A 25,141-nucleotide genomic window follows, 5' to 3' on the forward strand; every position below is an offset into this window, starting at 1 on the left:
ATTGGCCTATTATAGCGCCACCAGGAGGCCAGAATAACGTACCTGACCTGGCGGAGACCTGTGCTCCGAGGAGCACTTTTTCTACTTTGGGCTTGTTTCCTAAATGTTGTTTAAACCAGTGGTTCTCAAACCAGTTGTTTAAACCAGTGGTTTCTCCAAATTAATATGTATTTGTCTGCGGACCCCCATCTTAAAATATGTCATGCCAGGGTGTGAGAATGAACCATTTTAGCGTCTGGAAACAGTACAGAGGCACTTGTATGGTGTAACCAAATGGCATATTTATTCACCAACATATGACAAACATGACATAAGATTGCTGCTAAAGCACCCAACGATGGTGGTGTCCAGCTTTTCATCCTCACTCCTCACCAGCTCAGCTGTGCTGTGCTGTCTATCTTGGTAACTGGCAGCAGCTTTTTATACCCAGGTGAGCTAGACTGCACCATTAGACTGCACCATCACAGGGGTGTTCTAAAACATATAATAAATACCTAACTAAACATACAATAAATACTTAAATACCGCTAACCCCTCTGCTATCCTGATATGGTCCAGCCCAATCATACTGGAGACACACAACAGGTACTGTTGTAAAGCATTTAAAGGGCAAAGGCGGGCTCGCTTAGTCGCTTCTTTTGGGCCTGTTTTCATAGACCTGGTTGCGTATTTCTCTCACAAAACCTGGCAACATTGGTACAGCTGACGTCACCCAAACCATGTGTAGTTTGCCACGGTTGGTTAAATGCTGCCAAATGTCCTCGGACGTTAAAAAAAACATATCTACTGGGTCAATGTAACTGTAAATGATTAACTTCTCCAAAGTCAGTGTTTGGTTACTGGTGTTCAGGTCAAATGCTGAAAACAGCTCTGTATTCCAAGACCAATAAGGCAGCAATCTGCTACGTCTCTGACCCTACCAACGAAGATTAACAGATCATTATAACGATATTGTATTTTTTATTTGGCTGAAGCTGAGCTCGACTTTCATCTTCCAGGATGGCAGCCTTGCGTGCCGCTAAACAAGCTCTGAGAAAAGAGATTAAACGACGGGTTGCAGAGTTAACTGTCAAGGAGAAACAACGACAGTCTCAAGTCATTTCACAAAAGGTGGGTGGTGGTGAATAAATGCAAATAACGTTGGAAAGATTGTCTTTGTCGATAGACTACTCTACTTTTATTTTGTCAAGTGTTGATTTACCAACTAAACATTCTTGCCCCGTCTCAATGTGTATGCATAGGTGCCATCTCCTGGTGACGCAGGGGAAATGCATTCTTATATGGCCAACTCTTCTGAAAGATAAAGCAAATCAATGGTTGATAGCCAAAGACTTTGTGATTGTACCTACCTACTTTGGCAAAGAAACAAGACTAGAGGGAGGAATCTCTTCACAACAGCTGTCTGAAAGGCATCTCATTAATGCTTAAATTATGCTCCAGCCTCTAGCAGGCCTAACACAAGACATGATGCAGACATGTATTCCTCTTTGCATACAAGCTGACATGCAGTAATTGGCTCACTCTAAAAAAAACACAATTAAATCATTAATCGCAATTATTTGTGTGACAATTAATCGTCTTGTAAAATGTCATAATCGTGACAGCCCTACAACTATACAGGGAGTAAAAAACAACAACACTTGCTTCTGCCATCTCTTTCAGCTTTTCAAACACCCAAAGTACATAGCCTCTCAGCGGATTGCGGTGTTCCTCAGCATGCACGACGAGGTACGCACAGAGGAGATCCTCCTGCATGTGTTCAAAGATGGTAAAACATGCTTCATCCCCAAGTATCTGACCACCAACAACAATCACATGGACATGGTGAAGCTGAACAGCATGCAGGACATGGAGTCTCTGCCGCTCACCTCTTGGAACATCAGACAGCCTGCTGACGATGACAACGCCAGAGAGGAGGCGCTGGACACTGGTTAGCACAAGAACACACACACACACACACACACACACACACACACACACACACACACACACACACACACACACACACACACCAAATAACATCCAAATAAAGTCCATCATTTGGGGTTTATCTTCAGTCAATTAGACAAGGACCACATGTGGGCAAGCCAAAGTGCTGTGGCTATCCTTGCGCACAGCGCGGTTATCCACATTATATTAATAACTTGGGTGCTCAGGTCGGCAAAATATAATTCGGGTAATGACACGTTATTTAACGTTCATGAATAGTATTTCCAGACAGCCTGATTGAATTGCGTTTCTCTGCGCAAACAGCAGACTTCAGTGGGCTGCACAATGGTTAACCAGGATCATTATATTTTCGGACAAAAGGATGTCAAATATTAATTCATGTCAAATGTCAAATAGTATGCATCAGTTATTTTCAATCAGGGACCAATGGTAACTGTGGGAAAACAAGTGCTGTGGCACCGCGTTATAAGTAGCATTAAGTATTAAACTTGGGTGCTCAGGTGGGCAAAAATGGCAGAACTGGTACTGGTGAATAACAAGTCTGAACAAAAGAAAAGAGTCTGCACACCGTCTTAATGCTCCCGGCCAATTTAATGAATAGAGCGGTCAAGGTAACAACGTTTCGGCCGATGTGGCCTTCGTCAGGTATACTGAATAGTGTGAGGACGAGGAGACAGGTATAAGAAGAACAAAGGAGGGTAGGATACACTAATCACTGAGTGCAAGCACCCGGGGACAACACCCCAATTTGTGAGTCTATGACTCACAAATTGACTCACAAATCTATGACAATTTCATAGAAGAGCCATTATTCTTTAGTGGCCATCAGGAAAGAGGGAAACATTTTTAGTAAATATGTGTCTATACCCTATACAAAATACCAGTCTACCACAATGTATATAAACAAAGCTCCCTGAACCATAAACAGAGAGACCACACAGTCAGATATATATGAACATTAAACATTAAAAATGCAATAAAGCAATATTAAAAGACAAGACTACTACAACATCTGTGCAATAAGTCCACTCATCACTAAAATCATCAACCTTTCTCTCCGGACCGGCCACATTCCTTCTACTCTAAAAACCGCCATTCTCACACCGCTCCTCAAAAAACCCTCCTTAGATCCAGATACCCTCGCAAACTACAGGCCCATTTCAAACCTCCCATTCCTCTCCAAAATACTGGAAAAAGTAGTGGCCGCACAGCTAGAAAACCACCTCACCCTCAACAACCTCTGGGAAAAATTTCAATCCGGTTTTCGTTCCGCCCACAGCACCGAAACCGCCCTGGTCAGGGTCACAAATGACCTCCTCATGGCAGCTGATAACGGCTCCCCCTCCCTGCTCATCCTCCTGGACCTTACAGCGGCTTTTGACACTGTCGACCATACCATTCTCATCAACCACCTCCACCCACAATCGGACTCAACAATACAGCACTAGACTGGTTCAAATCTTACCTTTCCGACAGGACAGAATACGTCTCTGTCCTCGGCCCCACCCTGTTCACCCTGTACCTGCTACCCCTTGGCCGTGTCATCAGCAGGCATGGAATATCTTTCCATTGCTATGCTGATGACACGCAACTGTATATAAAAACCAACCACTCTGCCACTCCGCCATCATCATCATCTTCACCTCCACCACCGCCCTCATCCACCCTCACCACCTGCCTGGAGGAGATAAAGGCGTGGATGAAAAACAACTTTCTGCAGCTAAACAGTTCGAAAACCGAAATAATCCTCATAGGCACCCCACACCAAATAAAAACATCCCCCATAACCAGCATCAGCTTCTCCGGACAGGACCTTCCCCTCTCACCAGTGGTCACTAACCTGGGAGTAAAAATGGATCCCCATCTGAACTTTGAATCCCACATCAAACACATCTGCAAAACTTCATTCTTTCACCTCCGTAACATTTCAAAACTCCGCCCCACACTCACACCAGCAGATTCAGAGAAACTTGTCCACGCCTTCGTCTCCTCCAGGTTGGACTACTGTAACGCACTTCTCATCGGGATCCCTAGCAAGAGCCTTCAAAGGCTCCAGTATATTCAAAACAGCGCGGCTAGGATCCTGATGAGTGTTATGTTACATGCTTTATTTTCCATGTTTTAGCACCTTCTACAGGCTGACAAGGGAATATCACCTTATTTGATTATTGGAGGTCATCATGACCTCAGGTCCTTTGATCAGTTGTCCTCTAATCAAGTGTGCATCTGCTACACCTTGTGGTAGTAATCAAAGGGGATTAGCCACACATTAGCCACACCCTTAGACCTAGCACACTGAGAACTGCTTTCAGACCTCAAGGAAGCTTTGTTTGTGAGTAACCTTAGATTGTTAGTTCATTTGTGTTTGTTAAAAGTTATTCTTCTAAAAAAGGGACTTTTCATGTGATATTATTTCATGTTACAATTGCTAGATTAAAAACATTTGTAGTAAATTCATGATGATTACAATAGTCCCAGAGAAGCTCATTCGGGCCTTGTATTTTGCATTTGATGTCATAATTCATTGTAATATTTGTCAGTTGAAATATGACGTGGTCATTTTCTGTATTTACAGTTTCACACTCCAGAATCTTAAATAAACGGACGTGACAATTCACGTTCAAACTAAGAAGAAGAGTGTTTATGCTGTCTGGGAATGCGTACACACATATACGTGCTCAGGTTCCAGAACAGTGAAAAAACAGCATCACAGCGAGGTCTCCACAGCGGTCATCCTCGTGATCAAGAGAAGTACTCTTCATTAGCCTTTCCAGCTCCACACAAGCTACAAGATGGACGCTACTCCACACACAGAACAACAGCAGACAGCTCCTGGAGCAAACGAGACACTTGTTACAAGGTCAGCAGCCAGCATCTCAAACTACAAGATGGACGCTACTCCACACACAGAACAACAGCAGACAGCTCCTGGAGCAAACGAGACACTTGTCACAAGGTCAGCAGCCAGCATCTCAAGCACAGGCTCGAGCAAATCCTCTGCCACCATGGCAGCAGCTAAAGCACGGGCTAAAGTGTTGGCCGCACGTGCCCGCACAGTTTATGTTGAGCAAGCAAACAAACTGTTATTAGAAAAAGCTCGGATAGATGCTGATCTTGCTGAGCAAGCAAACAAACTGTTATTAGAAAAAGCTCGGATAGATGCTGATCTTGCTGAGCAAGCAAACAAAATGTTATTAGAAAAAGCTCGGATAGATGCTGATCTTGCTGAGCAGGCAAACAAAATGTTATTAGAAAAAGCTCAGATAGATGCTGATCTTGCTAGGCTGAATCTAAACGAAGACATTGCAGCAGCAGAAGCAGAGGCTGAAGCTCTTGAGGAAATGGAGAGAGGCTCCAGGGGATCCAGGGGCTCCAGAGCATCAGGCATCGCTTTTCTTCCATCCCAATCTGCAGAAGAAAGAACCAGTGAGTACGTTGTATGTCATTCTAGAGCATCCAGTGTGCATAACAAACTCACTGAACATAAAGTATTTTCAGAGGTGCATCTTCAGCCTCAGCAACAAGACTCTGCTGTGTCCAACAACGCCCCTCAGCAACACGGCTCTACTGTGTTCAGCAGCGCCCCTCAGCAACACGGCTCTACTGTGTTCAGCAGCGCCCCTCAGCAACACGGCTCTACTGTGTTCAGCAGCGCCCCTCAGCAACACGGCTCTACTGTGTTCAGCAGCGCCACTCAGCAACAGGGCTCTACTGTGTTCAGCAGCGCCCCTCAGCAACACGGCTCTACTGTGTTCAGCAGCGCCCCTCAGCAACACGGCTCTACTGTGTTCAGCAGCGCCCCTCAGCAACACGGCTCTACTGGGTTCAGCAGCGCCCCTCAGCAACACGGCTTTACTGTGTTCAGCAGCGCCCCTCAGCAACACGGCTCTACTGGGTTCAGCAGCGCCCCTCAGCAACACGGCTCTACTGGGTTCAGCAGCGCCCCTCAGCAACACGGCTCTACTGTGTTCAGCAGCGCCCCTCAGCAACACGGCTCTGCTGTGTTCAGCAGCGCCCCTCAGCAACACGGCTCTGCTGTGTTCAGCAGCACCCCTCAGCAACACAGCTCTGCTGTATTCAACAGCGCCCCTCAACAACACAGCTCTGCCGTATTCAACAGCGTCCCGCAGCAATACAGCTCTGCCGTATTCAATGGTGCCCCTCAGCAAAGTGATCCCGTGTTGAACAGTGCCACTGCAGACTTCGCCAACAGTCTCTTCTACAGCACTCAACCACAATGCTCACCCAGCCAGGAAGCGAAACCATTCTACTCTGCTCACAAGGAACAAGCTACTCATACTCACTCTGGCGACCATACAGGGTTTGGTGACATCGCTAAATTCCTCGCTCGACGTGAACTGCTGAGCTCTAGCCTCACCAAGTTCGACGACCGTCCTGAAGACTACGGGGCATGGAAGTCAAGCTTCCTGAACTCCATTCAGGGAACAGGACTTACCTGCAGCGAAGAGCTCGATCTGCTAACTAAGTGGTTAGGCCCGCAGTCGTCGGCACACGTCAAGAGGATTCGAGCTGTTGACGTCAACAACCCAACTCTAGGCCTGAGAAAGGCATGGTCTCGTCTTCAGGAGTGTTATGGGTCACCAGAGATGGTCGAGAAGGCTTTCTTAGACAGAGTGGAGAGTTTTCCAAGGATCTCTAATAAGGAACCTCAGAAGCTTAGAGAGCTTGGTGACTTGCTACAGGAGATAGTATCAGCGGCGCATGAAGGCAACCTACCGGGGCTGAGTTACTTAGACACTGCTAAAGGGTTGAATCCCATTGTGGAGAAGTTGCCATTCAACCTCCAGGAAAAATGGATCTCAAAGGGGAGTGATTACAAGTTACGCTACCATGCACAGTTTCCACCTTTCACCTACTTTGCTGACTTCGTCTCCAGAGAGGCCTACATCCGCAATGACCCAAGTTTCACTCTCTTCTCTTCGGCTGCTACTTCAATGAAGCCAGACAACACAGTGAAGAAGATGAGTAGCTCCAGAAACGTAGTCACCTCGCACAAGACAGAGGTCTCTTCTTCTTCTGAATCCGACACTACAGAGACTCCCAGTGCTAAACCGGATGTCAATAAGCAATGTCCGATCCATAAAAAGCCTCACCCTCTTAAATATTGTAGAAGCTTCCGATCCAAGGCCATCGAAGAACGCAAGGCCTTTCTCAAAGAAGCAGGCATATGTTTTAGATGTTGCTCTACAAGCAAGCATGTCGCCAAAAACTGTAACATTGCTGTTCAATGTAAGGAGTGCAGCAGTGACAAGCATACAACAGCTCTTCACCCTGGACCAGCTCCATGGTATAGCCAAACCTCTGAGTCAGAGGATGGCGGGGAGGAGAAGGGTGAGCCATCTCCTACTGTTAACTCCAAGTGTACGGAAGTCTGTGGAGAAAACAACAGCCCACGTTCCTGCTCTAAAATATGCCTCATTACAGTGCATCCCAATGGACAACCAGAAAGGTCAGTGAGACTCTACGCTATCCTCGACGACCAGAGCAACCGGTCTCTCGCCCGATCGGAGTTCTTTGACCTCTTTGGCCTCAAGGGCACAGATGCTCTCTACACACTCCGGACGTGTGCCGGTATCACTGAGATGTCTGGAAGGAGAGCCACAAGCTTCATCGCTCAACCTTTGGATGGAAGTCTCAGCGTAAATCTCCCGACTCTCATAGAGTGCAACTACATCCCTGAAGACAGGTCAGAGATTCCTACTCCGGATATAGCGAAGCATCACACTCACCTCCAGTCCATTGCAAAGTACGTGCCACCACTTGACCCAGAGGCTCAGATCCTACTCCTGCTTGGGCGTGACGTCCTACAGGTCCATAAGGTGAGAGACCAACGCAACGGACCTAATAACGCGCCATATGCCCAATGCTTGGATCTTGGCTGGGTCATTGTCGGCGAAGCCTGTCTAGGAGCAGCTCACAAACCCAAGGATACAAGTGTGTATCGCACTCACATTCTCGAGAACGGGCGCCACTCTTACTTCACGCCCTGCACAAACCATCTCACTGTGAAAGAGAACCTCACTGTGAACAGTCAGAGGTCTCACGGTTCCCACGACCTGCAAAGCCCACAGCCCGCTCATGTTCCAGCTCCATGTAGTGAAGATGACTCCTTAGGAAGTAATATCTTCCAACGTACAGAGGATGACAACAAGGTTGCTCCCTCTATTGAGGACAAGCAGTTCATCAAGCTAATGGATAGGGAGATGTTCATCGATGAAGGAAACAGCTGGGTAGCCCCTCTTCCCTTCCGCACATCAAGATCACGTCTGCCTAATAACAGAGGGCTAGCTTTGAGTCGTTTTAACTCTCTTTGTCGTACCCTTGAAAGAAAGCCTGAGATGAAGCAACACTTCATCAGCTTCATGCAACGGATCTTCGACCTAGAACACGCAGAGCTGGCTCCACCATTGGCAGAGGGAGAAGAGTGCTGGTACCTCCCCTCATTTGGAGTGTATCACCCGCACAAACCAGGTCAAATCCGAGTCGTGTTTGACTCGAGCGCAAAACATCTTGGAGTGTCTCTCAACGATGTGTTGCTGACCGGACCAGATCTGAACAACGGTTTGCTGGGAGTTCTGATGCGCTTTAGACGTGAACAGATTGCTGTTACTGCGGACATTGAACAAATGTTCCATAGCTTCATTGTGAGAGAAGATCATAGGAACTTCCTCCGATTTTTATGGTTCAAGAACAACAACCCCATGGATAAAGTTGTCGAATACCGGATGCGTGTCCACGTATTTGGCAACAGCCCCTCTCCGGCCGTGGCGACCTATGGCCTCAGGCGAGCTGCTCTACATGGAGAGGATGAGTTCGGCCATGCAGCAAAGGAGTTCATACATCGGGAATTCTATGTGGACGATGGTCTCATATCCCGGTCCTCCATATCGGAAGTTGTCAGCCTACTCAAAGCAGCTCGAGGTATGCTAGCCATGTCCAACTTACACCTCCACAAGATTGCATCCAACTGTCTGGCAGTCATGCAAGCATTTCCATCTTCTGAGTACGCAAAGGACTTGAAGGATCTCGACCTAGACAAAGAGCCTCCTCCAGTGCAGCGCAGTCTAGGATTGAACTGGGACCTGAGCAAGGATACATTCACCTTCCGGGTTGCCAGCGCCAAAAAGCCCTTTACACGCAGAGGTGTGCTTGCTACAGTAAACAGTTTGTTCGATCCACTTGGCCTAGTGGCACCGATCTCCATACAAGGAAAGTTTCTTCTGAGAGAATTAACCCATGATACCGTTGACTGGGATGAGCCCCTCCCAGCCGAAAAGGAAGCAGAGTGGATTTCCTGGAGAGAGTCACTGCAAGCCCTTGAACACTTCGAGACTCCTCGTTGCTACACAAGCACATCCGTCTCTAACGCCCAGCACGTGGAGCTGCACGTCTTCTCAGACGCTTCTGTAAAAGCCATCGCTGCAGTGGCCTACCTGAGGGTGTTAGATGACAGCGGCATCCACGTAGGATTCATCATGGGAAAGGCCAAGCTGGCTCCTATGTCAGTCCATACAATCCCACGGCTCGAGCTAGGAGCTGCAGTCCTAGCAGTTGAGATTGCAGAACTGGTGGCAAGGGAACTGGATGTCAAGCTAGACGACATGAGATTCTACACTGACAGCAGGGTTGTACTGGGTTACATCAACAATGTTACCCGGAGGTTCTACGTATATGTCAGCAACAGGGTAGAACGCATCAGGAGGTTCTCAAGTCCTGAACAGTGGCACTACGTACCCACCACCCTGAATCCAGCAGACATAGCAACCAGGTCAATATCTGCAGCACTGCTCTCGAGCACCAGCTGGCTCACTGGCCCCAAGTTCCTGCTGCAACCCACAAATGATGTTGTGGAAGCCTCATATGACCTCATGGACCCAGAGTCTGATGCAGAAGTTCGAGCGAACCTCACAGTATGTACCAACGCAAACCTGAGCTGTCAGCGGTTCGAGAGGTTTTCAACATGGCAGTCTCTCACTAGAGCCATAACCACTCTGATTCACATAGCAGAGACAATCGGAGACAAGACTACAAATCTGAGTCCTACATGCAAAAGCTGGCATCAATGTTCCAAAGCTCACACACCAGATAATCTGCTAAAAGCAAAGCAGATCATCATTCGATGCGCTCAAAGCGAGGCTTATCAGACAGAGATGTCTTGTGTGAATCAAGGGATGGACATCCCGAAGAACAGTCCACTGAAGAAGCTGGATCCTGTCCTTGATGATGACGGATTATTGAGAATCGGGGGCCGCCTTCGTCACTCAACTCTCACAGCAGAAGAGAAACACCCTCTCATCATCTCTGGTCGGAGTCACATCGGCACTCTACTCATCAACTACTACCATGAAAGAGTTCAGCACCAAGGCCGGGTCTTCACAGAGGGAGCCATACGCTCAGATGGCATCTGGATGGTTGGAGCCAAAAGATGCATCGCGAGACATCTACACAAGTGTGTAGTATGTAACAAGCTCAGGGGTAAGACAGCCGAGCAAAAGATGGCTGACCTCCCTCCAGATCGGCTAAGCTCTGAACCGCCCTTCACCAACGTGGGTATTGATGTGTTTGGCCCGTGGAGCATCTCTACTAGACGTACCCGCGGAGGAGCTGCCAATAGCAAGCGGTGGGCAGTGATTTTCACCTGCCTCAGCGTACGCGCTGTTCATGTAGAGCTCATTGAGGCCATGGACACATCAAGCTTCATAAATGCGCTTCGTCGTTTCATTGCCATCCGGGGTCCAGTTAAGCTGATCCGTTCTGACTGTGGTACGAATTTCAAGGGGGCTTGCAAAGAGCTGAAGGTACTCCTGCAAGATGACAAGGAGCCCAATGTCTACAAGTTCCTCAACGAAGAGGGTTGCACATGGATCTTCAATCCACCCCATTCATCCCACATGGGTGGCGTGTGGGAGAGGATGATTGGGGTCTCCAGGAGGATTCTAGATTCCATGCTCTCTCAGGTTCAAACGTCTCATCTTACCCACGAGGTTCTGTCCACCCTCATGGCAGAGGTTTCTGCCATAATTAACGCCAGACCTCTGACAACCATCTCAACGGATGCAAAAGCTCCATCTCTTCTTACTCCAAACATGATCCTTACCCAGAGGGTCTGCAGTCCTTCTCCTCCAGGGTGTTTCGTCGATGCAGACCTACACCGCCAACAATGGAGAAGGGTCCAGCACTTGGCCAACACCTTTTGGGAGAGGTGGAGGCGCGAGTACCTCTCTACACTCCAGGAACGTTCTAAGTGGCAGAAGAGCCATCCCAACACCAAAGAGGGAGACTTAGTGCTTCTTCGTGACAGCCAGGTCGAGAGAAACCAATGGCCCATGGCTTTGGTCACAAAAGTCTTCCCGGGAAACGACGGCAAGGTCCGGAAGTTGGAGCTCAAGGTCACCAGAGGAGGGACCACCAAGACCTTCCTCCGCCCCATCACTGAGATTGTGATGCTCATGGCCAGTTAAGATTACTTAGACTGTGCATGTGATTTGTGTTTAATAGTTAGTGGTATTGCATACAATCCCAGGCAGGGAGTGTTATGTTACATGCTTTATTTTCCATGTTTTAGCACCTTCTACAGGCTGACAAGGGAATATCACCTTATTTGATTATTGGAGGTCATCATGACCTCAGGTCCTTTGATCAGTTGTCCTCTAATCAAGTGTGCATCTGCTACACCTTGTGGTAGTAATCAAAGGGGATTAGCCACACATTAGCCACACCCTTAGACCTAGCACACTGAGAACTGCTTTCAGACCTCAAGGAAGCTTTGTTTGTGAGTAACCTTAGATTGTTAGTTCATTTGTGTTTGTTAAAAGTTATTCTTCTAAAAAAGGGACTTTTCATGTGATATTATTTCATGTTACAATTGCTAGATTAAAAACATTTGTAGTAAATTCATGATGATTACAATAGTCCCAGAGAAGCTCATTCGGGCCTTGTATTTTGCATTTGATGTCATAATTCATTGTAATATTTGTCAGTTGAAATATGACGTGGTCATTTTCTGTATTTACAGTTTCACACTCCAGAATCTTAAATAAACGGACGTGACAATTCACGTTCAAACTAAGAAGAAGAGTGTTTATGCTGTCTGGGAATGCGTACACACATATACGTGCTCAGGTTCCAGAACAATGAGAGTGCGTAAACATGAACACATCACACCCATCCTCCGTTCACTCCACTGGCTTCCCGTCTCCTTCAGAACCCAATACAAGGTATCCCTTCTGACACATCAGTGCATCCATGGAAACGCTCCTTCCTGGCTCAAGGAATTAGTCCCCCTACAACCCTCAACCCGCAACACCCGCTCTTCAAACACATACCTCCTCAAAACCCACAAGGCAAAGCTTCGTACCATGGGCGACCGGGCTTTCTGCTCGGCCGCCCCCGAACTGTGGAACGCCCTCCCTGTCCACCTGAGAGCTCCACAGTCAGTTGATTGTTTTAAGAGAGGACTAAAGACCTACCTTTTTAGCAAAGCATTTTTGTAGCTGGTTTTACTTTGCCCCCATGTTTTAATAGTTCTCTTCTAGTTTCCTAGTTATTGTTTTCTTTTACTGGTGTGATGTTTCTGTTTTTATGCAATTGCCTTCTGTAGCACTTTGAGATTTCCTGTAAATGTAAAGTGCATTATAAATAAAATCCATTATTATTATTATTATTAGTATACATGTTACAGAAAAGGTTTGATGTCGAATTCCTCGTTTAACCCATGAGGAGCCATAGTATTAAGAGAGTAAATGAAACAATGAAACATTTCACGTTGTAGCAGGCGGCGTTCTAAATTGCCTCCTCTAGGGGGCTGTGACACCTTTTCAATGCCTGTATAACGGAAAGTACTAATACTGTGGCCTGCCTGTTTAAAGTGTAGAGCCACAGGATTACGTTCGTCCCCGCATCTAATGTGCTCGCTGATGCGAGTACGAAGGGGTCTGTTGGTCTTTCCTACATACCCCAAGTCACAGGGACATTTAATAAGATACACCACATCACATAAGATCACACCAATCAAATGTGTGGGGTGAAAACTATCCCCTCGAAGTAGAGTATTCCTATCAGTGGGTTTTCGATACAGGTCTGTCTGTATGGAGTTGTCATTTTTTATGACCAACACATCCAGGAAACTGATGCTTGTGTCACTGAACTCGATGGTAAATTGTAAATGTTCGTTGGCCGAATTTAAATAGGCATGAAACGATTTAAGAGTTTCTGCCGTGCCCGTCCATAAAATGAACAGGTCATCGATATAACGCTGATAAAGTAGAATATTGGAATAGTAAGGATTAACAGTAGAGTCTAGAACAAAATGTTGCTCAAAATAACCCATATATACATTTGCGTAGTTGGGGGCCATTGTGCTGCCCATTGCTGTCCCCTTAGTTTGTAAGAAGAAGTCACTTTTGTAAAGAAAGTAATTTGTAGTCAAGGAATAACAAGTCTGACCCAATTCAAGCATGTCTGCAATTTAATGTCGTTCATGAATAGGCCTAGTACTATTACCAGACAGCTTGATTGAAAGACAGCCTCTGGATAGTTAGAGGACTTGCAGCCCAATGGCCTATCAGGCAGGCCGTGTAAAATATTATTGTAAATTTGTAATAGCCTAAAATAACACCAAAAAGTAAAATACATGTCCGATAATATGAGTCTCACTTTGACTGGCAAAATAGTGCCACCTACTGCTTATTTCATGATCTCCCAATATTAGTGGATTAGTGGATTTATTAGTGGATAGAAACGTGCATACATTTGCATTTGGTTCCGACTTTCTGAAAATTCGCTTCATATTTTCTAAACGCTTTATGGAAACCCAGTTTCTAAGCATACACACACACACACACACACACACACACACACACACACACACACACACACACACACATGGATGCTCTGGGTAGCTACAATGGCCAATCGTCTGCCCTGTCCAAAAATCTACTCGCATGCCCCTTTCCAAAAATCTGTGTAGTACTTGCTGATCATCTGGCTGTTTGGTACACAATAGACCGTTGGCTTATCTCTGCGTCGCCAGTTCGCCCATTGACTTGCATTGGAATATAAAGTATTTTCCACTTAAAATTATTTTTGGAGCCAGAGCTCCAAAATCTCTTCCTAATCTCATCAACAAAGCCTGTATGCACTGGAAAAATGTGCATGCTATTACTATTTCAACAAGCAAAATACAGTCAAATGTTTACTACTACCAAAGAAAGATGGATCTACCGCATTAAGTTAACCAATATACACACACACTCTCTCACACTAACACAAACATGATCAGCACTTTACTTAATTCCTGTCAAAGACACCCTGTTTGAACTACACTGCTCAAAAAAATAAAGGGAACACTTTGATCCCTTAAATCTTTTGAGTTTTTTCATGAACTGTGTACATACTGCTAACAAAAACTGCTCAAAATAATTAAGGGATCAAAGTGTTCCCTTTATTTTTTTGAGCAGTTTAGATGGCTGTTTAAATTGAACTAAGATTAGCCCATATGTCATTCCAGAGAAGTTAGATGTTGTTTTTTTCTCTCTGAACAAAGGAGCAAATACATTGTTTCACCAGTAGATAGAGCTGTCCCACCTCTAAAGAGTCTTCACTGCCTGTCTGATAACATGAATTGTATAATTGTGTTTTAGTGTGTGTGTGTACCACTTATTCTTAGTAAAACAGACCTGAGTTGCAACTGTACTTGGAACGCTTTTTCCGTCTACACCAAATCTGATCTGCTATTTTTGGCAAATGTTCCCCCCAGAATAGGGATAGATGCTGGGGTTCAAGTGGTTAATATGAATAGATTTCCTTTGGCTTTCTAATCTTTGAAGGTTTCAAATGCCCTATTAAATTATATGATTGAGTAAGCTTTGCTCATTTTCTTTAGTTGAGAACTGAGAACATATTATGTACAATATGTAAATGAGACAGACCTTTCACACCACACTCCATCTCCTCTGTTTTTGAGCTAAGTACTACTGGCTTCACTGTATGATGGGATGGATACATGAAGCAGTGAAGCACCTATGAACGGTCTTTGTCTGTACCTGTATGTTTGGATGGATGGCAAGAAGCACCTAGCTGTCGGTCTGTAACTTGATGTTGGGATGGATAGCATGAAGAACCTATGTAGCTGTCTTTGTACTCTTTCACGGAACCTGCGGTCCACAGACTTGGACCTCCTCTCTATCCCCCAAACTAGCAAGCGAACCTTTGAGGACAAAGCCTTCAGTGTGGCAGCCCCCACCCGTGGAACTCTCTCCCAATGGAGATTCGCCATGCTCCAACTCTGGACTCTTTTAAGGCTTCCTTGAAAAGACACCTACTGTATATTCTCTCAGGCTTATGGCTGGCTGCTTTCGGTCAGTTTCACTTTTCACCTGATGTAGTGATGGCATGTGCCCTGCCTGCCTCCCACCTTGTTATTCTTTGCAGCTGCAACCTCTTGTGTGATTCACTGATTGATACTCCCTGATGAGGTTATCAATTCACAAAAATAACATAGTTATCGTTGACTGATTTAAAAAATATTTGGGAATTGAGTTCATTGCCCTGCTAGCAGCGTGTACAAGAAATATGATGCTGATCTGATGGACCTAGAAGATTGTCCGCGGTTAATCTAGCAATCACCCAGACAGAACAACATGAAACCTGAAATCTAGCGGAGATGATTAATCATCAGTCTGTGTTAAGAGAAGAGCTGTTGAGGGTGTAGTTAGCTACACCACAATGTAGACTTAATTACATTACTGGGCAGAATTGATAGACATGCACCATGGAGCTTTATGTCTGCATTAATAATGAATCAGCAGCATGCATTGTACTCTGCTCTTTGGAGATGGCTGAATGGCATGGCCAGTCTGCTGATGTATTGATGCTTTGAAATGTATGCATAATGTCATGCTTTAATCTGCATCACTCATTAATGGATACCTAAGGCATGCTTGTAAGAGCAAAGGAAAGGGGAGAGAGATTTTATTAGGGCATAGATTAGGCCTATTATTTGAGGTGCTCTTAGAAAGCCATTCGTATTGCCATTAGATTTATGAATTTCAAATGTCATCTTGAACTGATTGCCTAGTCAAAGTCTATGTCCTGGGAAGGACTTTCATAAAATCCCTGTCACTATCCTAGCATATAGTTGCACTGTATGGCCTAAGTCTGTTATGTAAATCCACAAAGTTCTAAAAGAAAAAACAGAGTCATTAATTTCCTATTAGAAATGAATCAATGGGCTCTGTGTTATATGGACAGGCCTGGTCTTTGTATGCCTCAAATGGAATTTGTACACTTTGACAGAGTTTTGATGAATTTATGTATCATAGGGGGACCTAGTGCCAGTAAATGAAAAAAAAAGAAGAGAAATTGGCACTGGAATGTTAAATTATTCATATTTCAGTCTTGACATTCAAAATTAAGTAGGTGTTGCTCCCTATTGATAACGGTTGTAAAAGGATTGTACTTCTAATGTTACATTTCCTTTACTTTATTAATGAGCCTATGTTCTCCAGCTTTGGACCATTACAAGTCTCAAACCAGTTGAGTTTCATTTTTCATTTTCTTCTTTTTTTTATAGCTAGCTACAGTAAAACAGTATCCCCAGCGTAACATAGCTGAAACATCTGATGCATAGTAAAGTCCTCAGTGATGATTTAGCCATTTGTATGTATGCACTCGGTGTTAAATTCCCTGTCAACATGTCCCCTGGTGTGGTTAAAACAAATCATCCCTGTTCAATAAATGAAAATATAAAGTAAAAGTACATATAAAGTATTTTCACTCCCCAAAAAACATCCCCAAAGTATCTTTACATCTTCTTCTTTGCTCTATCTTCGCCCTAATTTAATATTTCCTTATCTATGAATATGTTTACATTTGATCCTCCAGAATTTATATAATCCAGCACATATCAAGAACATCCCAACACAAACACCAAATGCAACGTGGTGAAATCATAACAAGCAGTCACTTCCTCTATGCCGGGCCCCAGTGTGGTGTCAGTAACGGGGGAACTATTGTATTATATCACTCAACATCCCTGCATACTTCCTCGCATTTAGTGAGGCTCTGATTGGTATTCAGCATGTGATGTCATAGTCATACCCTGTCTGAGTTGTGTGCCCTGCTCAACTCAAGGCTATCGCCTAGTTAGTTGTAAAACACTATATTAATGCTTTGGTGTATGCAGAGAAGCTACCAGGATTTTCATGGATAAACTTAAAAATCACACCCAGTGTGAAGTGGGCGGTGTGGTCATCACAGTGATGGAAGAAGTGATGGAAGAAGTGATGGAAGAAGTGATGGAAGAAACCATAACTTAAAAAAAACAATTTTATGTTTTTTTTAAAGTTATGGTTTCTTATATAGGGCTATGCACATGTGTCATGCTTCCCTAGCCAATCACAGTCCTGAATAGACTGTGATTGGCCAATCACAGTGCAGGGTTAGAGGGGTACATTTGTGGCCAATCACAGCGCAGGATTTGGTGTGCAAATATCCAAACCTCACATATAGGGGCGGTTTCACCGCCCAAAAAAGGCATTAACCAAACAAAAAAGATTTGGGGGAGAGCGGGACTTTAAATTAACAGATGATTTTACTGTGCATAGCCATAGCCTACCACACCATACACCCAGTCTCTCCTAGATTATAGCAAAAGCCACAGGTAAGGAAAAAAAAACCTCTCTCTCTCTGCACCCACTCAGGAGGCCTGGACCTCATCCTGATGCCAGGCCTGGGCTTCGACAGTGCCGGAAATCGTCTGGGACGAGGGAAGGGCTTCTATGACACATACCTGGAACGCTGCATCGGACACTCCAAAGGAAAGCCTTACACCATCGCCCTGGCCTTCAAAGAGCAGCTGTGCCAGGACATCCCTGTTGATGACAATGATGTGCTCATAGATGAAGTCTTGTATGAGGACCTGGTGTAGTTGACTCTTCCAGAGGTGGCGAATTTAACAGGTCAATTTTTACATGATTTTGCAGGGCAGAATCGATCCTTGCCTATAATCATTGGAGCCTTATTCTGGGCTTTCAAAGATCTACAAGTGCCTGTTGACAAAGTTTAGGAATTTGGGCATATGAAGAGCCTATCTGAATCCTTGAGGACAAAGTATCAATGTGCTACTGTATGTAGAAATGATTGCAGTACAGTTATTGTGTATTGCTGAATTTCAGTGTTTCTACTTAACTCTAAATAGCCCTAGTTTCATTTTCATTAATATGAAAAATAATAAATAAATACAGTGAGAACATGACGTGTTTCGACTGTCATTTATGAGTAAAGTATTACTGACTGTGACAGCTTGTGTTAATCTTCCAAGTCTTTCCTTTCAAGTAAGCTATGGCAAAATTGTGTCTTCTTTCATTCTGCTCTACAAACAGTTTTCCTATGCAGGTCTGGAAAGTATAGCAAGTGATGGGAAATAAAATAGTCTAAAATAGAGAACGAAGAATTCTGTCCTACTGTTTATCACAAGAAGCAGTCAATCCATGACAATTTACAGTATAAATGGACCCTGTTTGATAAGGATGCTTTCATGTATGTTTAATTCCCCATGTAAGTGTTCTGTGCCATGCCCACACTGGAACGGTTCTGTTTCCATTTTTGCGCACATTACAGTTACATTTACAGTGTAACAGTCTAACCTACTGTAACATGTTAGCACCCGCGTAAGTTGTGAAACAGGGATGTCACCATGCATAATGTGGTTGTCTAGTAGTCTGTATCCATACAACTACCGGTAATCCGTATTTACTTATGGTTTATGTTGAAGGTCCTAAACAAATCTGGAAACTTGCTCTAATTGTCATCTTGGCAATTGTGATACTGGAATGCCTTTTTATAGGTTCCCACCAACTCAAGTTTGTATTCTTAAACCCTATCCAACATACTGTATATAATAAGGACACCTCTACATTGTTGCAGTAATGACATCATTTAGACTAGAGAACCATCTCAAAACTATTTTGTGCCAGGGACCTCCAGAATCCTCACTCTAATTTAACATTACATTGAGCAGACATCTTTCCTAAATTCTTTCTGCACACTTGCTGTCTGGTCATCATGGAGCACATCACATTGGGCCTCATGCAGCAATACGTTCCTTATGTTTCCTCTTACATTTCTTCCTAAGTGAGTTCCTAAGTGAAGTCGAGTCAGATTAATGAAACGTTCTTAAAAGGCAGAATTTTTCATAACTATGTTCTTATGATGATGAATTCCAATCCTCGTAACTTGAAGGGGTGTGCCAGTTAATCCCAATTACCATAGGGAGCCGCCCCATCAATCCCTGTATAAGGCATGACTGCATAATGGCCCTGCAGTCACACCTGTGTGTGATTGCTGCACACAGTAATTACAGGAAATCACCTTTGGTTTGGGTTAGATTGAATTGGGCTTCAACTCAACCGGGTGTGTTTGGGTTAGATAGTAATTTCAGGCCCGTTGAGGCTATATTAACTCATTTAGCTGGGGACCCTCTGGTACCCCCCCCCCCCCCCCCCCCCCAAGGAACCACTGCACTAAACTGCCTGGCCAAGTTGCTTGTCATTCTGAGTCACTGTCACTAAACAAGGAAAGGAGGCAATTGAAAAAGAAAGCAATCCATTTCAGCCATTCGTCTAGTTTCATACCCTGCACACATCACATTTATTTTGTTTCACCTTTCTGACGTAGCTTGCATTTTCTTGATAGGAAATGTCAAAGTTACATGCATGAGAGCGAGAGAGAGAGAAATTGAACATGCAGCCTAGGCTGAAAGGAGGGAATAGAACAGAAATCAAACAGTATTAAGAGTAACTGTCTAACTTTCATGACATGAGGCGGGCGCTGGTATTGCTCTTGTGTTAATAAAGCTTTGCTTTAATATCCCCATGCTTTATTCAACAGTACACCTTCCTGGGACAAACAAGAATTTCCACCAAATTGACAGGCCCACATCACCTTCTTTTTGTTCTCACTATTCGATGCTTGGTGACAAGGGGGAGTCAAAAGGTACAGGGTGGGGGCCATGTGAAGGTCTATGGTTGACCCTTGTAGCAAGACGGTGCCACTGCCACCTCTGTGGCTTTGCTGGGGTTCCTCACAGGTCAGGTAGATGGGTAATTGGGTATAACTGTGATTAATAATTTAATGTCGAGACTAGAGTGGTAAGATGTTACATGCCAGATTAGATGTAAATGCTGTCATGACTCAAGCCAAAATCCAATACCCCAACTTCCACACTTGTGTCCTCCACTCGCGCATTAGTCCGAGCAAGGAGGAGAGAATTATATGCGAGTCCGGAGGAATCAATCCGGCTGGACTGACAGCCACGTTCCAATTCCTCACTCCTGCTCACTCACTCGCTACTCCTTCTGCCTATCATGTTGTATGTTAGATGCTGTATCGCTCATAGGCCTATATGAGCTGCTTGACATGCATTCTCGCACAACAAACTATTTAATTTGTTGCTTCAGTAGTTTAGATCTGTTATTATATATAAGAATGATATATAAATGCACTTCAGTATCTCTGCAGTTTAATCAAATGGAACACTTTCACTCTCAAATTGTTCAACACACGCATGCAGGCACGTTATGTTTTTGTTTTTTTTTACACGAAAATATACATGCATAGAATAATATGCAGGTACAGAATAGTACAGAATAGAAGAATAGACAATTCATCAATGTGGCTGGCCACATCGTTATCTTTATAGTTAACATTGTTGGTGTGCAAAGCCATTTATTCCTGAAATAGTGAATAAAGCGCCCTTTATGAATGGAATCCTGACCTGCCTGTGTTTTTGCCATAGTTTCGGGTTTCAAGTAGTGCTTGTGTGGCCACATGTGGAGGAGGACTATATATGTTACAGGACGATTGAATAACCAGGACGATTGAAGAAGGAGCGCTTGTTTTCAGGCAATTCTGTAAAACCAACGCTAGAGGGCAATGCAAGCCAGACTTGTGTGTGTGTGTGTGTGTGTGTGTGTGTGTGTGTGTGTGTGCGCACGCATGCACACACATGCGCGCATGCACACACGCATTGTTTTAGTTTCTCCCTGAGACACACACACACACACACACACACACACACACAGTGATCCATGAAAAGAACTATTCTGTCCCTATCGGTTTACAACTCGGATGGCGCTGTGTCGACTATCAGAGCATCGGCCGGTCAGCGCGGGCACTCGCGCCTGGAGGCGCGAGGGCGCGCCTCCTCGGCCTCAAGCTCTGCTGAGTCGGCGCGCCTCCGTCATGGACAATAACTATTATCACGTGCGTGTGAACGCGTGTTCAGCGTTCCCCTAGCGTAGCTTCCTGGTTGCTACGTGGGGGGGAACAACAACAGACAGGTCCGCGTCAACAAGCCCCGCCTCGCCCCGAAGCCCCGTGCCTAAAAACGAGCGCTCTGTCTTCAATCGTCCTGATTATTCAATCGTCCTGTGACATATATACCTCACGGGAGAAGGGAAAAAAACGTGTTCACGTGATGCGGAAGTAGACATGAAACTCTGTGGAGCCAACACTATATGTGAAGGCTGCTCCAAACGGCTTGGAGAGCCCACTTGGCTCCTCCAAAAAGCAAATATATAAATATGTTGCAGGACGATTGAATAACCAGGACGATTGAAGAAGGAGCGCTTGTTTTCAGGCAATTCTGTAAAACCAACGCTAGAGGGCAATGCAAGCCAGACTGGGGGGGGGGGGGGGGTGTGTGTGTGTGTGTGTGTGTGTGTGTGTGTGTGTGTGCGCCATAAGTTCTTGAATCAATGTTTGATTAGACTCCCTAAAAGGGTTAGGGACTTTAACTGTCACGGCCTAATTTTAAAGATATTTTAATACAACTGACTATGTATGTAAAACAGAGCATGGCCTGGATGGGCCAATAACTGTGGATTTGGAATTGGTTGTTAGAGACGACATCTGTGTCACTATAAGGCCAAGAGCTTATTTAAAATTGCCCCTGTTGGTATTAGAGCTGTGGGTGGGTGGTTGTGGTGGTTGAGGGGTCCGCACTCCGCAGTGTGCACCAATGTACAAAAATAGCCTTTGTCATTCATATGCCTACAGGGAGGAAACACAACTGAGCAGATGTTAGTTACTGTATGACACTATGATCGCAATGTCACTACGGCTAATATGGATATTTGGTATAGCAGCAGATGGTTTCTCCCATGATCTTCAGTTCCCCCAGCGTTCGCTTTATCTCTCTCTTTGCATGTTCCCTCACTCCCTGTGTGCTAACGCTGGCTGCTTAATCACAAACTCTAGCAGCCTGGAGATGATTAATTAAAGAAATGAAATCTGTTAGGGTGCCAGGTCTGCCAGGAATCCAGCATGGCCACTCATCTTTCTCTCTCTCTCTCTCACACACACACACACACACACACACACACACACACACACACACACACACACACACACACACACACACACACACACACACACACACACACACACACACACACACACACACACACACACACACACACACACAGAGTGTAATCCACTACTAAAGTAAGGGTTCTGCCAGGTGACAAGGCTGTGTGCAAAGCGGGTAGCTGCAATGTCGCCGTGTGGCGGGTCCGAACTTTTAGCAAGTGAGGCCATGGATAAACAAACAAACTAAAACACACACACACAAACAGACACACACAAAATCTCTGCCTGTTCTCTGTTTAGCTATTTTTTTTGTGCCAATTACTTTCCGAGTCCCAGTTAGAGCACATGGATTGAGAAATGGATGTTGTTAGGGTCTATTGTATTAGACCAAACAATGTCTAATTTAGTTTCAGCGTACTTTTATAATTGCATCTTATATTACACGCTGACAAAGGCCAACAAATAGCTTCTGCAAGCTGTGTGCTTTTGCTGTGACAGATGATTGAGAGATTTGAGACTGAGGCACGCCCTCACACTTAATCACAGGAGAGTCTCTCGTCTCCTCTCGCTCCCAATGAGACTTCCCGTCTTCCCTCCTTCAGACACTCTGATGTCTCATATTGCTTAGCCTTTTTGACCTGCATCTTCTGCATATGTGTGCACATTGGGAGCAGGCACTCCCTTGCTCACACGTGCATCTACTCCCAGTGAACAACAACAGTGAGAAGTCTCTTCCATATTTCATGAGATGTAAGAATAGGAGAGTGTTACTGCTCTTGGGACCAAATTGAAAATGAGGCTGATGCATGAGCAGATACCGCAGTCCAGGAAGGCTTGTAAACCCAGGCACACGGCTACACAATTGAGTCCTGCATTTACATGGTTGCTCTCTGATTGCTATCGGATCTGGAGTGCCCCCCACAGCCCCCTCATATCCTGATCTTTTATCAACCAGAGACAAGCGTTCCATGTAAAAACAGGATTGACACATTTTGTCACATTTTGATCCACACTGTTCCATGAATGACTATCTTACTGACAGATGTTATGATATACTATTCACGTACCCCCCCCCCAACACACACACACACACACACACACACACACACACACACACACACACACACACACACACACCACTACCACCACATCATATTTTCTGTTGACATTGCATCAGTCAGAAAAACTACTTAAATAGTTTTTTCAATTGCACTACTCCCCATTGTCACATTGTGACAGCAAAGCAGTAAAATTGATCAATTACAGGTGGAGGAGTTAGCACATGCACAGACAAAAGAAAGAGAAAGATCCAGAGAGTCCTTTGTTGACTAACGACAAACGGCTCATGCAGTATATCTGAACTTCACAAATGAGAGATGCCTTTCGGTGGCGTTTTACAGAGGAGCACATTTGTTCTTTGGGCTTATGAAAAGAGTAGAGGGCCTCCTCTGCAATAAACAGCAGAGGAAAAATGGGCAGACACATTCAATGGTCTGAGAAGCAATGGCACTCCATAATCCATCACCGCCACAGTCCATGGCTCTGAAACCCCAGAGCGCAGATAGGAAAAGGAAATACATGTGAGTGTGCATTCCATATAAAATGATTAAGTAATCATTATTAACATTGTTGAATAATTCAATCAGTGTGATTTCAGCCAGAACTGGGGCTCTGTCTGAGATAACTTGGGCTTGATTTATGGTTTGTTGTGCGCTGGTGTCATGAGCTGAAAATGGCAGATCTATAAGCACACAACGCATCACGTAGTCTCGCGTAGCCAGACAATCGGACATCGCTGCCTTCCGATGCTTCTAAATTCAATGTAGGTTGCTAAAGCTGTGTGGAAATAATTCCGAGATTTTAAAATGACTGCAATGCAAAGATTTTAGAGGACAGTGATATTATGTATTTTCGAAGGAGTGGATGTAGGTTTGTTAGGTGTTCTCCACTGTTCTAGCCCCTATATTGAATTTAGATTTACACAGAAGTATTGGTATACTGTAGATTGAGATCTTATTGCGTTGTGTGTTGTTAAATTGTAGATCACCTATTTTCGGCATGCGACAGCGGCTTATGATGATATAAATTCAGCATTAGAGTTTCAGTTAACTCACTGCCAATGTTACAGTAATATATCTCAAATGAAATCATAACTCGGGGGGCTAACATTGTATATGAATATTTATGATCCATTAGAGATTAGATTCATTTCTCATTTTACAACTCTACCAGCTGGGACTGTAAAACTCATGCACAATGAGTGAGGGCTGTGACTGTGACCATGATAATGACTGTATTCCAATGTGCACTACACATAATCTCTTCCACACAGCCTTAGATGACCAGGGTGTGTACAGTATCACATTTCTTATGATAGCCTATGCAGATTGCAGACCAGGCCGTCTATTTAAAAGCTCATTTGGGAATGGATTATCTAAATATCTTAATTATAAAATGACTTTTAAAGTTACAAAACAAAAAAGCATTCTTACGGTGGCGCAGTCGGTAGCGCTGCCGCCTCACAGCTAGAAGGTCCTGGGTTCGATTCCCTGTGGGCGTGTTCTCTCCTCCGCGTCATCAGTGCCCATACCCTAGGTGGGGTTGGTGAAAGGGCCTTTCTGTGTGGAGTTTGCATGTTCTCCCCATGTCTCCTAGGGTAGGTACCCTCACAAAAACATGCAGTAATCCTGGTCTCTATACTGCCTCCCCCTGGTCAGCCGGGGCGCCTGATGGAGGGGAAAGGAACTGGTTGGAATAACGTGTTCCTTCCACACGCTACGTCTAACCAGGGAACCTCCCC

At 44.7% G+C, this 25,141-nt stretch overlaps 1 protein-coding gene across 1 annotated transcript; it reads left to right on the plus strand.

Moving 5' to 3' along the window:
* The first annotated feature begins 726 nt into the window (after positions 1 to 726).
* On the plus strand, positions 727 to 18,447 carry mthfs (5,10-methenyltetrahydrofolate synthetase (5-formyltetrahydrofolate cyclo-ligase)). The gene is made up of 3 exons (XM_080424242.1): positions 727 to 1,110; positions 1,663 to 1,930; positions 17,673 to 18,447. Exons 1-3 carry the CDS (start codon positions 1,000 to 1,002, stop codon positions 17,897 to 17,899), a joined length of 606 nt encoding a protein of 201 aa, XP_080280368.1. The 5' UTR covers positions 727 to 999; the 3' UTR covers positions 17,900 to 18,447.
* The last annotated feature ends 6,694 nt before the right edge of the window (positions 18,448 to 25,141 follow it).

This window comes from Gymnoscopelus braueri, assembly GCF_963280865.1.
Source record: "Gymnoscopelus braueri genome assembly, chromosome: 1".
NCBI lineage: Eukaryota > Metazoa > Chordata > Actinopteri > Myctophiformes > Myctophidae > Gymnoscopelus > Gymnoscopelus braueri.

Coding starts and splice junctions, on each gene's coding strand:
- mthfs (XM_080424242.1), top strand. CDS start 1,000: ATGGCAGCCTTGCGTGCCGCTAAACAAGCTCTGAGAAAAGAGATTAAA. Junction 1,111..1,662: donor CTCAAGTCATTTCACAAAAG/GTGGGTGGTGGT, acceptor CATCTCTTTCAG/CTTTTCAAACACCCAAAGTA. Junction 1,931..17,672: donor AGAGGAGGCGCTGGACACTG/GTTAGCACAAGA, acceptor GCACCCACTCAG/GAGGCCTGGACCTCATCCTG.